The sequence below is a fragment of the Phascolarctos cinereus genome, unplaced genomic scaffold (genome assembly GCF_003287225.1).
Source record: "Phascolarctos cinereus isolate Bilbo 61053 unplaced genomic scaffold, phaCin_HiC Scaffold_2;HRSCAF=192, whole genome shotgun sequence".
NCBI lineage: Eukaryota > Metazoa > Chordata > Mammalia > Diprotodontia > Phascolarctidae > Phascolarctos > Phascolarctos cinereus.
Genome location: NW_027555625.1, coordinates 112,881,199 through 112,898,454, shown reverse-complemented (window position 1 = coordinate 112,898,454; position 17,256 = coordinate 112,881,199). Strand labels below are relative to the sequence as shown.

General features: G+C 33.5%; 1 protein-coding gene across 6 annotated transcripts in view; it reads left to right on the top strand.

The window, feature by feature from the left end:
• WDPCP (WD repeat containing planar cell polarity effector) overlaps nt 1-17,256 on the top strand; it is a 361,091-nt gene that overhangs the window by 94,613 nt on the left and 249,222 nt on the right. For 5 of the 6 annotated variants that reach the window (XM_020985463.2, XM_020985462.2, XM_020985466.2 and 2 more), the window contains exons 2-3: nt 13,559-13,643; nt 17,050-17,094. In XM_020985463.2, coding sequence (XP_020841122.1) covers nt 13,583-13,643; nt 17,050-17,094 — 106 coding nt within the window. In that variant the 5' untranslated portion in view covers nt 13,559-13,582. The remainder of the gene's footprint in view (nt 1-13,558; nt 13,644-17,049; nt 17,095-17,256) is intronic. The other variant, XM_020985464.2, reaches the window with a different exon arrangement.

Here is a 17,256-nt window from a genome sequence, read left to right as displayed (position 1 = left end):
CTTTTATTAGGATGATATTAATACTGTTGTATTATTGCTAATTATTATTAAATCATCTTTATTAATAAGGCTATAAAATAAGAAAATAAGTGTCTTTTTAAAAACTTGAGGGGGCAGCTAGGTGGTGCAGTGGATAGAACACCGGCCCTGGATTCAGGAGGACCTGAGTTCAAATCTGGTCTCAGACACATAACACTGAAATAGTTGTATGACCCTGGGCAAGTCACATAACCCCATTGCCTAACCAAAAAATAATAATAATAATAATAAAAAGTAATAAAAACTGGAACTACAATTCTTCTGATAATAGTACAGTGTAATGAATCTTTGGATTTTGATTCAGAGACCTTAGTCTGCTAGTAATTTAGTGGCTTCCAAACCCTGAGATTCTAGAATCTGTCCCTTTCATTATGAATATCTATATTATTTAAAGTTACTTTACTCTGGAGAAACAAATAGTGTGGGTAACAATGAATATTAAACAAATATTTCTTATTCTCATTACAAAACATGAACAAAGGTTTTGCTAAATTACTTACCAAAAATAAGACTTGAAATTGGAAAGAGTTAGGGTTCCAGGTGATTGTTAGATGTTTCTGCTGTTCTCTTTCCTTACATGCAGGTACACTTTTCACGGCTAGCTCAAGTTCTATGTACTTCCCAAAGCTAGGTGATTTTTCTTGGTGGGTAAGTAGAAAACTCACCTGACTTAGCTCCCCTATTTCAAGCCTGTGCTGTTTTCTTCCACATTTGAATTTCTGTTGTACCTAATCATTTTCTCCTTGCTTTATGTGTGTTTTACATCTCATCAGACTGAGACCTTTCTGAGACCCTCAGGGTCCGTCTCTGTCTCCTGTGCTCTCACACAAACTTCCTCCTGAGGTGGAATGCGCTTTATCCTGCTCTCTCTGCATCCTTATCTTCCTATAATATTTGCTTAGTGTGGCTTTCTAGGGCTCCCTTTGATGATCCCCTCACTGTTAGTGCTTTCTCCTTCCTCAACTCACTTTTTATTTCCTTGGGGCTCTACCTGTATACCTTGAGAAGATGTCGGCTACTTGAGATTAGAGATTGTCTTCACATTTTTCTTGTATCCACTGTGCCTCACATAGTTCTTTCTCTATAATTAGCATTTAATAAGTGTTAAAGTTAAATGAATGGATAATTATTTTGTATGGCACATAGTGGATTGCAGTACATATTCATTTGATCAAATGAGTTAATTGCTGTAAAATGGCTTTGAAAGGCTGAGAAGTATTGTGCAAATTCATGCATAATTGTGAGTATACAGATGTGATTTCAAGGTAAGATGACTAATCTGAAAAAAAAAACTCTGTCAAACAAGAAATGGCATCAGATGACTGTTAACATCTTTAAAATAGTCACCTAGGAAGTTAGAACTTATTCCAATGACACTGCCATTTTCTCAAAATATTTTTTGGAATCGCTCTTTTGGAATTGCTTTTAGGGTGTACAACATGTTGTATATTGCAGTCAAAAGTCATATGCAACCAACTCTGGTAAATTGGATGATCAAGCTGAGTAATGCCATTTTTTTTTTTGTGAGAGAGGGAGAGAGAGAGAGAGAGAGAGAGAGAGAGAGAGAGAGAGAGAAAACATTACGTTGTAACCACATGGATTTCTTTTCTTTTTCCATTTTTTATTCTAAATTTAAACACCAAATAAAGTGGGCATTTTACCTATGTAGCAGAACAAAAAAGGAGATTGTACTTGAAATTGTGATCCTCTCTCCTGTATAACTTGCCTTTCTTTTAAAATTAATACATTTGAATATTACAAATTCAACATATTACTTTCAAAGCAGTTTTTCTTATCGATTATTCTTTCTGGCTTTCCTTCTGTTCCCTTCTCAGTGGGTTTTTATTTTGTTAAAGTTATTATTAATTTATTTTTAACATTTAAAAAAATTGAGTCCTAATTCTCTCCCTCCCACCCTTATCCTACCCATTGTAAAGTCAAGAAATGTAATATTAATTATACGTATGAAATAATGTACAACATATTTTCATATTAGCCATGATGGAAAAAAAAACTTAAAGGAAAATAAAGAATGTGAAAGAATTATGCTTCAATTTGCATTCAGACTTTGTCAGTTCTTTCTCTGGAAAAGGATAGCATCTTTCATCATAAGTCCTTTGGAATTGTCTTTGATCATTGTGTTGATCAGAATAGCTAAGTCATTCACAGTTGATCATTGTACAATATTGATATTACTTTGTAAAATGTTTTCATGGTTCTGCTCTTTGCATCAGTTCATACATGTCTTCCCAGTTTTTTCTGAAACCATTCTGCTTGTCATTCCTTATAGCACAATAATATTCTGTCACAATCATATACCATAGCTTGTTCAGCATTCTCTGATTGATGGACCTCCCCTCATTTTCCAGTTCTTTGTCACAACAAAAATAGCTGGTATAAATATTTTTGTACAAATAGATCCTTTCTTCCTTTTTCTTTGATTTCTTTGGGATACAGGCCTATTAGTGGTATTACGGGGTCAAGGGGTATGTGCAGTTTTATAGTCCTTTGGTCATAGTTCTAAATTTCTCTTCGGAATGTTTGGATCACTTCACAACTTCACCAGTAGTGCACCAGTGTCCCAATTTTTCCACGTCTCGTCTAATAAATTTGTCATTTTCCTTTTTTGTCATGTTGGTCAATCTGATAGGTATGATATAGTATCTCACAGTTGTTTTCATTTGCATTCTCTAATCAATAGTGATTTAGACCATTAATAAATGCTTCAGAAAAAAAAATCAAAAGAAAACTACTCTTCATGACCTTTGACCAGTCATTTGTTGGGGAATGGCTCTTTTTCTTATAAAATTGAATCCATTCCTTATATATCTTTGATATGAAACTCTTTGTAGAGAAATTTGCTTCAAAAATTTTACCCATTTGTTTTTCTTCCAATTTTAACTGTATTTGTTCTTGGTGTAGAAACTTTTGCATTTTGTCTATTTTATCTTCCATGATCCTCTTTATACTGAACTCTTCTCATAACCATAGTGGCAAAAGGTATTCCTTGCTCTTCTACTTTGCTTATGATGTGGGTTCTTCCCCCCTCACCTTTTTTTTTTTTTAACAATCTAAGTCATGTTTGAAACTTGTTTTGGTATATGATTTGAAGAGGCAGCTAGGTAGTACAGTGAGTAGAGCTCTGGGCCCACATTCAGGAAGATCTGAGTTCAAATCTAGTCTTTCACTAGCTGTGCATCCCTGGGCAAGTCATTTGCCTCTGTCTTCCTAAGTCATAAAATGGGGATGATAATAATTATAATAAAGATAATATTAATAATAAGCATTTATGTAGTGCCTATTACATATCAACCTAATAACACCTACCTTTTAAGGTTGTTTTGAAGATCAAATGAGATAATATTTATAAGGCACCTATTAGCACAGTGCCTGGAATATAGTAGCGCTTAATGAATGCTTGTTCCCTTATCCTCTGATCTATTTATTAAATATCTATATGTTGTGAGATACATTTGTATGTGGTTTGAGTTACTGTTCTGTGCCTAATTTCTGCTAGACTACTTTCCAGTTTTCCCATGAGTTTTTGTTGAACAGTGAGTCCGTACCCCAGTAGCTGTACCCTCTGAATTAATTGAATACTATGCTACTGTGTTCATTTGCTTCTGTATGTTAGATACCTAATCTGTTCCACTGATCAGCCTCTATTTTTTAATCAATACCAAATAGTTTTAATGATTATTGCTTTGGCATATAGTTTGAGATCTGGTATTGGTAGGCTCCCTTTCATCCCAGTTTTTTCGTGATTTCCCTTAATAGTCTTGAGTTTTCGCCAGTTGAATTTCATCATCACATTTTTAGTCCTATAACTAATCCTTTGAATTTTTTGGTAATTGATTTATTGAATAATTTAATTTAAGTATTATTATCATTTTATTAAATTGTAGTGTCTTACCCCTGGGCAATTAATATTTCTCCAATTATTTTGACCTATATTTCTGTACAGAGCATATAGTTATATTCCTACAGTTCTTGTGTATTATGGTAGATAAACTGCCAAATATTTTTTGTATTTTGTAGTTATTTTGAATGGAATTTCTCTTTCTATCTCTTTCTCCTGTATTTTGTTGCTAATATACAGAAAGCTTATGGTTTATGTGGATTGATTTTACATCCTGAAACTCTGCTAAAGTTATTATTTCATTTAACTTTTTAGTTGCCTCTTTTGGGTTTTCTAGATAAAACCATCACATCATCTGGAAAAAGTGATAGTTCTGTCTCTTCTTTGCTTACGTTTGATTATTCCATAGGTTTCTTTTTTTGTCCTATTGATATAATCAGCATTTTTAGCACTGTGTTAAATAGTAGTGTTGATAATAGACAACTTTACCTCTGATCTTTTATAAAAGCCTCTAATATTTCTCTATTAAATATAATATTGGCTCTTGGTTTTAGATAATTACTGCTTAATATATTAAGGGTCAGTTTGGTACTATGCTTCTTAGTGTTGTAATAGAAATGGACATTATATTTTTGTGAAAAGTCTTTTTTTAACATCTATTGATCTAATCTCATGGTTTTATTATTTTTGTTATTAATATGGTCTATGATATGGGCCAATTATAGGGTTCCTTATATTAAAACAACCTTGCATTACTGTTTAGAAATCCAATCTGATCATAATGTATGATCTTTTTAATATGTTGTTGTAACTTCTCTGTTAATATTTTATCTCATGTTTTTGCATTTATGTTTATTTGGGGTATTGATCTATAGTTTTATTTCTCAGCTTTGTCGCTCCCAGATTTAGGTATCAAGACCATATTCGTTTCTTAGAAAGAGTTTGGAGGGCAGTTAGGTGGCGCAATGGATAGAGCACTGGCCCTAGAGTCAGGAGGACCTGAGTCAAATCCAGCCTTAGATACATAACACTCACTGGCTGAGTCTGGGCAAGTCACCCCAATTGCCTCACCAAAAAAAAAAATAGTTTGAAAGGATCAGTTCTATTCTTCTGTATGCAGATAGTTTATGTGATATTGGAATTATTCTTTCAGTGTTTGATAGCTTTCATTCATAAGTCCAGCTTGTCCTGTTCTCCCTCCACCCCTTGAGAGTTCATTTATGATTTGTTGAATTTTTTTTTCTGATATTGTATTATTTAAATGCTTAATTCCTTATTCTATTAATCTGGACATTTTAGTAGCAGAATGCCTTAAGTAAAAACTTAGGAAATGCTTGTTGACTTGTAAATATCTATCAATTTCTTCTAAACTATTAGTTTTGTTGGCATATGATTGGGCAAAATAGTTTCTAATAGTTCTCTTTATCATATCTTCAGCTGTGAATTGTCTTTTTAAATTTTTGATAGTTTATTTTTCATCTCTCTCCTCTTCAATCAGACTAGCTAACTTTATTAATTACAAAATGTAAATTGTAGTTTTTGGTTTTCTTTACAAATTCAGTAGGTTTTTTTTGCTTTCAATTTCATTAATCTGTTTTTATTTTCAGAATTTCTACTTTGTTGGTTAGTTGGGCTTAAACTTTTTTTTTTAGTGTTTTTAATTGCATGACTAGTTTATTGATCTGTTATTGCTCTCTTTGTAGATGAATAAGTTTAGAGTTTTCCCTCAGGAATACTGTAGCTGAATCCCATAAGGTTTGATATTTTGTTTCATTGTTGCCATTTTCTTTGATGAAATTTTTGTTTGTGATTTGTTCTTTGACACACAATCCTTTAGGATTAAATTATTTATCCTCTAGTCTATTTAATCATTTATCAATGTTCCTTTAACATAGTTTTATTGTATTGTAGTCAATAAAGGAGATATTTAGTGTTGAATTTGGCCCAGAGACCATAATTTGTTAACCTTTGACCTAAAGTATAATATAATTTGCTCCATTCAATTTTTTTAAACTCTGTGAATTTTTACATTTTAAATGTGTTTCTTATAAGCATGTTATTTTATTCAGCTTTCTAATCCATTCTGATATTCTTTTCAATTTTGTGGGTAAGTTCATCCCATTTATATTCACAGTTTTGATTGTTAGTTGTGCATTCCCCTTAATTCTGTCTTGTGCTTTTTCCCTTTTTTTGCTTCACTTCCTCCTCTTTACAAAGAAAATGGTGGTGAAAGAAGGGATTTCCTTAACACTAGTGATCTATAATTGAAGAAGTCTTTTCCTCCTTTTCTCTTCCTCTTGCCTCAACCTTGATCATAGGTTTTTGGTTTTCATTTGTTTCCTTCCTTTAATTTCTCCTTCACAATTAACCTTCCAACACTGAGGTTCATTTTGCTTATGCCTCCCTTGCATTTATCCTACTCTTCCTTTTAATCCATTCCTCTCCTTTCTTTGTTGCTGCCTGTTTCCATGTTGAGCATAATGCTTTTCTTCTCTTTTTTAAAAAAATTGTTTAGTATTTATTTTTCCCCAGTTACCTGTAAAAACAATTTTTAACATTCATTTTTAAAACTTTGAGTTCCAAATTCTCTCCCATTCTTCCTTCCAACCCCCATCATTGAGAAGACAAGCAATTGGATGTAGATTATACATGTGTAGTCGTGCAAAACATATCCATAATAGACATGTTGTGAAAGAAAACATAGACAAAAAAAACCTCAAGAAAAATAAAGTTAATAAAACAGTCTGCATCAAGATACCATCAATTCTTTCTCTGGGGATAGATAGCATCTTTCATCATAATTCCTTCCAAATTGTCTTGGATCGTTGTGTTGCTGAGAATAGCTAAGTCATTCACAGCTGATCATCACCCAGTATTGCTGTTGCTTTGTACACTGTATATTTCACTTTGCATCAGCCCATGCAAGTCTTTCCAGGTTTTTCTAAGAGCATCCTACTTGTCATTTCTTTCACATACCACAACTTGTTCAGTCGTTCCCCAATTGATGGGCATCCCCTCAATTTCCAGTCCTTTGCCCCAGAAAAGAGCTGCTATAAATATTTTTGTATATATAGGTCCTTTGTCTTTTTGATTTTTATCTCATTTTGGATACAAACCTAGAAGTGGCACTACTAGGTCAAAGAGTATGCATGGTTTTTTATAGCCCTTTTGGGCATAGTTCCAAATTGCACTACAGAGTGGTTGAATCAGTTCATAACTCCCCCAACAGTGCATTAATGACTTATTTTCCTCACATCCTCTCCAACATTTGTCATTTTCCTTTTCTGCCCTATTAGCCAATGTAATAGGTCTGAAGTAGTACCTCAGAATTGTTTTAATTTGCATTTCTCCAATCAGTAGTGAGTTAGAGTATTTCTTCCGTATGGCTATAAATAGTTTTGGTTACTTTATCTGAAAACTGATCATATCTTTTGATCATTTATCAATTGGGGAATGGTTCTTATTTTTATAAATTTGACTCAGTTCTCTCTATGTTTGAGAAGTGAGGCCTTTATCAGAGAAACTTGCTTCAAAATCTTTTTCATAGTTACTATTGCTAATTATTTCCCTCCATCCTATTCCCCACCCACATTTATTCTATTCTCTCTCTCCTTTCACCCTGTCCCTTCTCAAAAGTGTTTTGCTTATGACTACCCCCTCCCTCAATCTGTCCTCCTATCACCTTCTCTTCTTCCCTTCCCCTCCTATTTCCTATAGGGTAAAATAGATTTTTATACCAAATTGCATATGTATGATAGTCCCTCTTTGAGCCAATTCTGATGAGAGTAAGGTTCACTCACTCCCCCTCACCTCCTCTCGCTTCCCTCCCTCCACTGTAAAAGCTTTTTCTTATCTCTTTTATGTGTGATAATTTACCCTATTCTACCTCTCTCTTTCTCTTTCTCCCAGTACATTCCTCTTTCACTTCTTAATTGAATTTCATTCAACTCACATCTGTACCCTCTGTCCATATATACATTCCTTCTAACCACCCTAATAATAATGAGAATGATAAATATTGAGATAATAATGAAAATTATTATAATAAGAAAGGTTTTATGAGTTACAAATATCATCTTCCCATGTAGGAATGTAAACAGTTTAAACTTACTAAGCCCCTTATAATTTCCCTTTCCAGTTTACCTTTTTATGCTTCTCTTGAGTCTTATGTTTGAAAGTCAAATTTTCTATTCAGCTCTGGTCTTTTCATCAAGAATGCTTGAAAGTCTTCTATCTCATTGGATGTCTATTTTTTTCTCCTGAGGGATTATACTCAGTTTTGCTGGGAAGGTGATTCCTGGTTGTAATCCTAGCTCCTTTGCCCTCTAGGATATCATATTCCAAGCCATCCGATCCTTTAATGTAGAAGCTGGTAAATACTGTGTTATTTTGACCGTAGCTCCACAATACTTGAATTGTTTCTTTCTGGCTACTTGCAGTATTTTCTCCTTAACCTGGGAACTCTGGAGTTTAGCTCTAATATTCCTGGGAGTTTTCATTTTGAGATCTTTTCCAGGAAGTGATCAGTGGATTCTTTCAATGTCTATTTTACCCTCTGGTTCATTAGGGCAGTTTTTATTGATAATTTCTTGAAAGGTGATGTCTAGGCTCTTTTTTCAATCATGGCTTTCATGTAGTCAAATAATTTTAAATTTATCTCTCCTGGATCTATTTTCCAGGTCAGTTATTTTTCCAATGAGATATTTCACATTGTCTTCTATTTTTTCATTCTTTTGCTTTTGTTTTATTGTTTCTTGATTTGTCATAAAGTCATTAGCTTCCATTTACTCCATTCTAATTTTTAAGGAATTATTTTCTTCAATGAGCTTTTTGGCCTCCTTTTGCATTTGGTCAATTCTGCTTTTTAAGGCATTTTTCTCCTCATTGGCTTTTTGGACCTCTTTTACCATTTGGCCCAGTCTGTTTTTTAAGGTGTTATTTTTTTCAGTATTTTTTTGTGTATCTTCTTTACTAAGCTGTTGACTCATTTTTCATGATTTTCTTGCATCACTCTCATTTCTCTTCCCAATTTTCCTCTACCTCTCTTACTTGATTTTTGGAATCCTTTTTGAGCTCTTCCATGGCCTGAGATCAATTCATATTTTTCTTGGATGCTTTGGATGTAGAAACTTGGACTTCATTGTCTTCTTCTGAGTGTGTGTTTGGATCTTCCTTGTCACCATAGTAACTTTCTATAGTGTGAGTTATTTTTCCCATTGATCACTCATTTCCTCAGCCTATTACCTGACTTTTAACTCTTTGTTAAAATAGGTCTCTTCTTCCGGGGTGGAGGGTGGAGGGTGCACTGTCTCAAGCTTTAGGAGTTTTGTGCAGCTGTTTTCAAAGATACCTATAAAGACTTGTAAGTTTTCATTTCTTCCAAGGTGGTGTAATTTAAGGAGAGGGGTGTTTACTCCTCTCCTGGCCTGTGCTCTGGTCTGTGAGTGACCACAAGCACTCTTTTATGCTCTGGAACTGTGAGGAGGGTCCTCCCTCCACAGCAGCCACAAGTTCTGCTATGCTAGTGCTCCTTCTCACCCTGGGGCTGCCACCCAGGACTGAGACCCACATCCAAGTATGGGCAGAGCCACAGAGTCCTGCCCCAGTGCTAGCAAAAATATCCCTGTAATCTCTTGACCTGTTGTTTCACCCCCTCACTGTCTGTGGGCTGAGAGCTCTGGAAGTAGCTGTTGCTGATTCAATGACTCTCAAGGTCTGCTCTGGTCAGGCCTGTGCTGAACTGCACTCCTTTCTCACCCTGTAGCGACAGACCTTTACTGCTGATCTTCCAAGTTGTCGTGGGCTGGAAATTTGTTTCACTCCATCTTTTTGTGAGTTCTGCTGCTCTAGAATTTGTTTAGAGTCATTTTTAAAGGTATTTGGAAGGGTTTGGGGAAGAGCTCAGGCAAGTCCCTGCCTTTACTCCACCATCTTAGCTCTGTCTCCCATAATGTTTTTCTTTACCATATTTTATGTGTGTATGTGTATAAATGTGTGTGTTGTTGTGTGTGTGTTCATTCTTCCTTTGATTCAGATGAAACTGAGGTTCATGTAGTACCCAACTGTTTTGTTTTGTGTTTGTTTGTTTTTTCCTATTTGTTTAATTGCCATTGTATGTGAGAAAGTAAATTCCTCCCCTTTCTCCTCCTTTTCTGCCTAGTATATTTCCCATTTCTTTCTCAATTCCTTCTTCTCATAAGAATATCAAAGCAGAACAAAACCATTTGCATTCCCTTCCCCTTCTTAACATATTATGTAACCCTTCAAGACATTAGCATTCTGAAAGAACATTCTTTCTTTTCCCTTATTAGATTGTAAACAATTTACCAACACATATTCCCTTCCAACTGATCAAATGCATCTACTTTTGTGTGTTTCTCTTGACTCCTGCATTTCAAAGTTTCCACTTAGTTCTGGCCTTTTCATTGTTGTTGAGTTGTTTCAGTTGTGTCCACCTCTCTGTGACCCCATTTGGGATTTTCTTGGCAAAGATACTGGAATGGTTTGCCATTTTCTTCTCCAGCTCATTTTACAGATGAGGAAATTGAGGCAAACAGAGTTAAGTGACTTGCTCAGGGACCCACAGCTACTAAGTGTCTGAGGCCAGATTTGAACTCAGGTCTTTTCTTCCTCATTCTAGGCCCAGCAGCTAGCTGCCCATCCTTTTCATTAGGAATGATTAAAAGTCCTCTATTTCATTAAAGGTTAATTTCCCCCCATACGATTATTTTATCGAGTTTTATTGAATAGATTTTGTTTGTAATCCCTTACATTTTGCCTTTGGAAATAGAATATTCCTAGCTTGCTAATTTTTTATAGTAGCAGTTTTATTGATTGATGATTGATACTGATGATTCTGACTGTTGCTCCTTGGTACTTGACCTCTTTCTGGGTATTTGCAGTATTTTTTATTTGACTTGGAAGATCTAGATTCTGGGTTATGATGCTCCTTGGAGTTTTAATTTTGGAGTTTCTTTCAGGATGTGACTGGTGAATACTTTCTATTTTTGTTTTGCCCTCTGATTGTAATAGAACTTGGCAGTCTTCATTAAAAAGTCTTTCAAATGTAGTAGCCAGGCTAATCTTTTGGTCATAATTTTCAGTCCAGTTGTGTAATTCTTCTTTCTCCTTCTTTATTTGTCATCAGTGTCTCATCCATTATGAGCAAGTATCCTTTCCCTTCTTTTATCTACTTCTCAGCACAGCTAAAAACAAACAAAACAAAACAAAAAACTTTTATTTTGTTGTCCTTAACATTCATCCTCTTCTGAGATTTAAAACTCCCAAAAGTTTTCTAAAGAGACAATGCCACTGTTCTGTATGCGTTATTTTGTGTTTACTTACCCCTAATTTCCTCTTCTGTATACCTGTCTTTAAAAAAATCTGAGATGGTCACTGAACTTCTTAAGACACACCCCTTTGTTTAGACTGCTAACCCTTTTCTTCCACCTTAGAATTGAAAAGTTTGTGTTGGTAGAATTTCATTCTTGAAAACTTCCTTCTGGGACTGTCCCTATAGAAATTTATCCTGTAAAATCTTTAGGATCTTTTCTCTAACCTCTTTGAAATCTATTCTTCTAAAATGGAGGGTACATATCACACGATGCCTAACTTTCCTCTTTTTTTTTCTATTGCCATTTCTAAGGCAGAGTATTTGTCTTCACTCATAATTTCTACTTTCAACACCATTTTTCTAATTGTTTAGAATCAAATAAAAAATAACTTCCATTTATTTATTCTACATTTTGAAGAATGGAGTTTCCAATTAGGGAAATCAGTAAGCTGCTCGGCCAAACAGATTCTAGATGATTGAACGTCTCCATAATTACCATATCACGCTTCTGGGCCAGGTTTGTGATATGTTTCCCAAGCTCTTCACCTTTCCCTTTTTCTGACTGGGTGACCAGAGTGATGATATTGCTCCCTTTTCTTCTCTATTGATCCTTGCCCAAATGCTGTTGGTCCTACTCAGGGACTAATTTTGGGGTCCTTTGTTTCATCTCTTCTATTCATTTACACATCAATAAGTTATTTCATTTCTTTGGAGAATTCAGTACTCAGTGCATTGAAATGAATTGAAGAAAAGAGGGAGAGGTATCAAATTTGGCCCTTCTTCCTTCCTCTTAGGCTAATAAAAGTTGGTGGGGGAGAAAGTTTAAGCTGTAGCTAAAAATGGTTTTTGGCATTATATATGGCTTTCAGTTATTTGTGAAATGATCAACAGAATGGCCAAGTGGGAATTACTCAGTTTCATGTAAATGTTATGTGTATGCATATATGTGTCTCTACATATATATTTGGATCACAATATATATTCTATATATGTATGTATCTATCTAAATAGTGTTTTGTTACATTTGTGTTCAAATTAAAACCATAAGCTTTTGGATTCATTAATGATAAAATACTATACGTGAAATATATATATATGTATATGTACATGTACAAAATAGTTAATGTTCTAGTAACTCTCTTAGAGAAGATGGCAATTGTTTTCTCCTGCCAAAAATTTTCATAGAGAAATTTTCAAATTTCTTTAGTTACTGAGATATTGACTTGAAAATCATTTATTTTACTACCTTTTAGGGGAAAATAAATCTTGATAATTTATTTATATATTATTTAAAAGTAATTAAACTGTATTTTCTTTAAAAGACTAAAAAATTCAGGCTGATTTTCCTCTAATTATGTCAACTTAATGAGGTTTAATTATTTAAGAAAGGTATTGATCATTAGATCTTGCTATTGAACAAGAAGTAAATACGGGAAGTGTCATAATATTCTTTATGTAACTGGAACCAGGTATCTGGATCCAGCATAACATGCAGATTAGCAAATTAATCTGAATGCCAGTATGGTTTCATATAGTTTACTTTAAAGCAAATGTATGCTTTAAGTAAGGTAATAGTAACTATACACCACTCTTCTTGCAACTTTCATTTTAATTGGACCATCTTGTGTTTAGGAGATAGTAAATGCTTCTTCTTATAAACATATATATGAAATTAAAATGCAACATAAATATGCCTATAATATCTAAATGAATGTGCAATAGAAGTCAGGATTCTAAATATATAAAAGATTCTTATTAAAATTATTCTGAATATATTCAGATCTTTAAAATCAGAACTATCAGTTTCTAATCTATTAAAAATTCAAAATATGTTTTTCATGCAGCTGGAAAATAAGATATACAGGCAATGGGGTGTAGAAATCTATCCTGCACTACAGGAAAATGAAGGGGAAGGGAATAAGAGAAGGGGGGGTGATAGAAGGGAGGACAGATTAGGGGAAGGGGTATTCAGAATGCAGGCCATCTTGGGGAGGGGCGAGATGGTGAAAAATTTAGAACTCAAAATCTTGTGGAAGTGAATGTTGAAAACTAAAAATAAATTAATTTTAAAAATTCAAAATATGAATATTCCTTCTATCACCTTTCTAGGTATGCCAGTACATTAAATCTGAAAAGTTTTCAGTTTTTTTGCTAGAACTTATCCTTTTTTGTGGCAAAAATAAACAGTAATACAATAGAATTATGATTATTTTACTTTATTTTGCTTCTCAAATACTACTAATAGCAAATGATTCTTTCTGAGACTTAGTTTCATTAATGATCAAAAGTAATTAATTGGCACCTTTTACATTTTTTTCCTTTTACAGGACAGAGATTCTTTCTGCCAACAGATGTCTTTCTGCTTGACTGAACTGCACCTCTGGTCTTTAAAGAATACCTTACATATTGAAGGTAAGTCAGCTCTAGACCAGTTTTATTCTTCGTTAAAGAAAAATAACAAAATTGGAACCAAATAATTAATACCAAAGCCTGGAAACTCTAATTGAACAATTATTGCTTTTTTAATGTTGAAATGGCTTGCATTCATATAAGCTTTAATGTTTGCAAAGTGTTTACATATGTGAACTCGTTTAAATTTAAAATATGTTAATAATTAGTTATTCATAAATTAACATATTATTAAGTATTATAGAATTTCTTCTTATGATCTTGGTTAGCAGTGTGTTTATTTCAGCTTATATTAGAGTAGAATTTTCAGTAGTGAAAGTTAATTTTATTGTGACTGATTTCTTTTGGTTTTAAGATACACATTTTCAATTTTATTCTGGGTTCCCACTACTAGCTAATTTCTATTTATTAGTATTAATAGGCTAGTTGATAACAGACAAGTAACTTGATACTAAAATAACATTTTAGACATATGCAGGGAAGATACCTAATTATTATTACATTCTTTCATTTTCTTAGTATTTTAAATGTTTTTGGTAGAAAAAAGTGCTTTGAAACATAGAATAAAGCTTAGGTTTCAAGCATATTCCATTAAGAAACAAATATTTGAAATTATTTTCTTTAATTATTTGAGTTTTCCCTCAAAAATATTTTAATTTTTTATTTGAGAGCAGGCTTACCTTATTAACATGTGTGTGTGTGTGTGTGTGTGTATAGTACATACATATTTAAGTTAAAACCATAAACTTTTGGATTCATTAAAGGTAAAGTACCTTATGTGAAAACTACTATTTTTTCATAACATCAAAGACATAAAACTATCCTGTACTCTTGTTTCCTACGTTCATGGGAATTATACTCACTGTTGTTTCATATGGGTGAGAAAGTAGTCATACTTAAGAACTACTTCTGTATTTATTGTGAAAGCCACAACAGAATTATTGCTTCCTTTACAACTTTAATAGTAATATTAGCGCAAGTTATTTTGTGTTAACTTAAATATTTTTAAATGTTTAAATTGTTTAACTATTTCAACATTTTTGATTAATTGGGAATATAAGGTAAAAATAGTATCAGGTATATTTGTGTTTATGACAAGGTGATGACTTATTGGATGAAAAGTAAGTTAAAAAAAGATAGCAGATACCGAAATGTTTCTTTTTTGTGCAGGAAGAATTTATATATATATATATGTAAACACGGACATGTATAAACGTTGAAAAATCCATAATTGAAAGTCAGCTAAAACATAGAGATATTAACTTTAGATATAGACGTTTGCGGTACTGAAGTCACCTAACGTAAGGATTTTTAGTAAGACATTCAGCCTGAGATTTGGAAAAGATGAATGTATGCCTTGCTTTTTTTTTTTTTTACTGGTGAACACTGATGACAGTGTACCTTAGGGCTAAGAGATGAATTAAAAAAAAATAATTCCACTAAGATTAACTTTTCTGAAAAATATTTCCAGTCATTCAGCTTCATCATTAAAATTAAAATTAATTTTAATTAAAATATTATTCATCTGTTGCTAGGATTTAAGTGTTATTAACTAATTAGAATGAAGTGTTGACTGATGCAATGCAGGCTCATGGTTGAGAAAGCCTGTGCATTTTATTGCACACAATCTGCAAATCAGACTTACTTGGTTAAGTCTGTGTACTAGAGATATAGTTAATGTTATGATTCATAATGCTTTCATGGAAAGCCCAAACAGTGGTATTAACACAATATCCCTATATCCTTAGAAGACTAAGTGAGGTAAATAGAGAGACATATTATTAGCACCTGTGTGTAAGTAGAGAAAGTCATATGTGGAACTGCTTAGGAACTTTTCCAAGTTCATGTAACAACAGTGTAAGAATGGAATCCAACATTATTTCAAGGACACTAAAGGCCATATTTCAGGGAAACATGGGAAAATATGGGTTTTTTTCCTATCTATAAAAAGAAACATTGAAATTGTATGTAAAGTCTACAAGTCATATTGCTCATTTCTGATTCTTTAAAAGTGATAGAAATGTTTCATAGATTGAGTATAGACATTCATTTTACTTACAGTACACAGAGCTCGTGATGCTGTTCGTACTTCAGACTGGTACTATATTTGGGCTTAGAGATCAGCTATAGGGCAAGTATGTATAGCTAGACTGTTCTGGATTGAGTTCTTTCTCAGAACCTAAAATACCTTTGTCATCTAAGACTGGGGCTGTATAAATAACTGTTGAGAAAGAGCTGAAGTCATTAGGGCTGTTTATGACTTGGATAGTTCTAACTGAGCCAAGGTGAAGCATTGGTTTTGAGGTAGTGGCTTTACTTAGCCCTATGCCAGAGACCTAATACTTGGAAGTGGGAATTTGGCTTAGTTTCAAGTGCTGCAATTCAGATTTCAGAGAGTTGGGAACTCTGCTTGCTATATTTCTAGACTTTCATATTATAGCTTAGGCAAAAGTGAAGACATGGAATTTTAAATTCTTAGGAATAAAAAATACTTTACAAATTTAAAGAAATAGAAATAAATTGCTTCATTCAAAATGCAAGTACAATTGTGTGTTGAAGGGGGCAAGCCAAATAAGTACAAATAACTGCTATATTTTGATGAGAGAAAAGTTGTCAAGGTTGCATTTAGTCACTAGGGGGCACTCCATACTGCTCTCATATACATTAGCAATAGTCCTTTTGTCATTATGGAAAGACAATTTATGTTACCCAAAAGAAAACACAAGCTGATTATTTCAGTACAGGAGTTGAATATAGGAAGGTATTAATATTCATCTCTCTCTCTCTCTCTCTCTCTCTCTCTCTCTCTCTTTATATATATAATATATATATATATATATATATACACACATATACATATATGTGTGTATATATACATATATGAAAAAATAAGTTTTTAAAGTTAATCTGCTTTCCTGTCATTAAAGTTTGAGATAGAGCCAAATGCCTGAGAAATATCAACTCAGCCTTCAACACAACCCCATCCCACTTAGTTCTGGTGTAGCCACAGCCTTAGATTCTAATTTGAATGGCCCTCAGAAGTTCATTCTGCTTAATCCACAGCAAGCCTGAGAAGTTTATTCCCTACCATACCTCCCGCCATTTCTTCAACAAACTGACTATAAATCTCTGGATGACCAGGTAGTTGGTGGACCTTCCCTGAGGATTTCAGTCAGCTACAGGACAGGATTAGTGTGGGTCCAGGAATGCTGAACTGAACCAGAGTAAGGAGGATCACAACCCCAACCAGCATTCTCTCCAGGTCACTTGTCTTCATTCTCCATTGGCGGATTAGAATTTTCTTTTTGGGTCTTCTTCTGGGATTCCCCCTGCTAAAATCCAATCTGACTTAGTTTTCCCCCCCAAAGGTGTTTACCATAAATTAATATTATTTCTTCTCATTATTTAGACAGAGACATTGGGATCTACCAGTATTATGAGAAGAAAGACTCAGGTAAAAGAAGTATACTTTTAACATTTTAATTAAATTAAATATCCTAGATGATAAGAAAAAATGAGATTTTTAGAACACCATCCATAGTATCTCTAGGAATGGATTATTCAGGAAAAGTCTGCTTTACTTTCCTAGAAATTCTCAAAGTTGGTATGTTTTTCA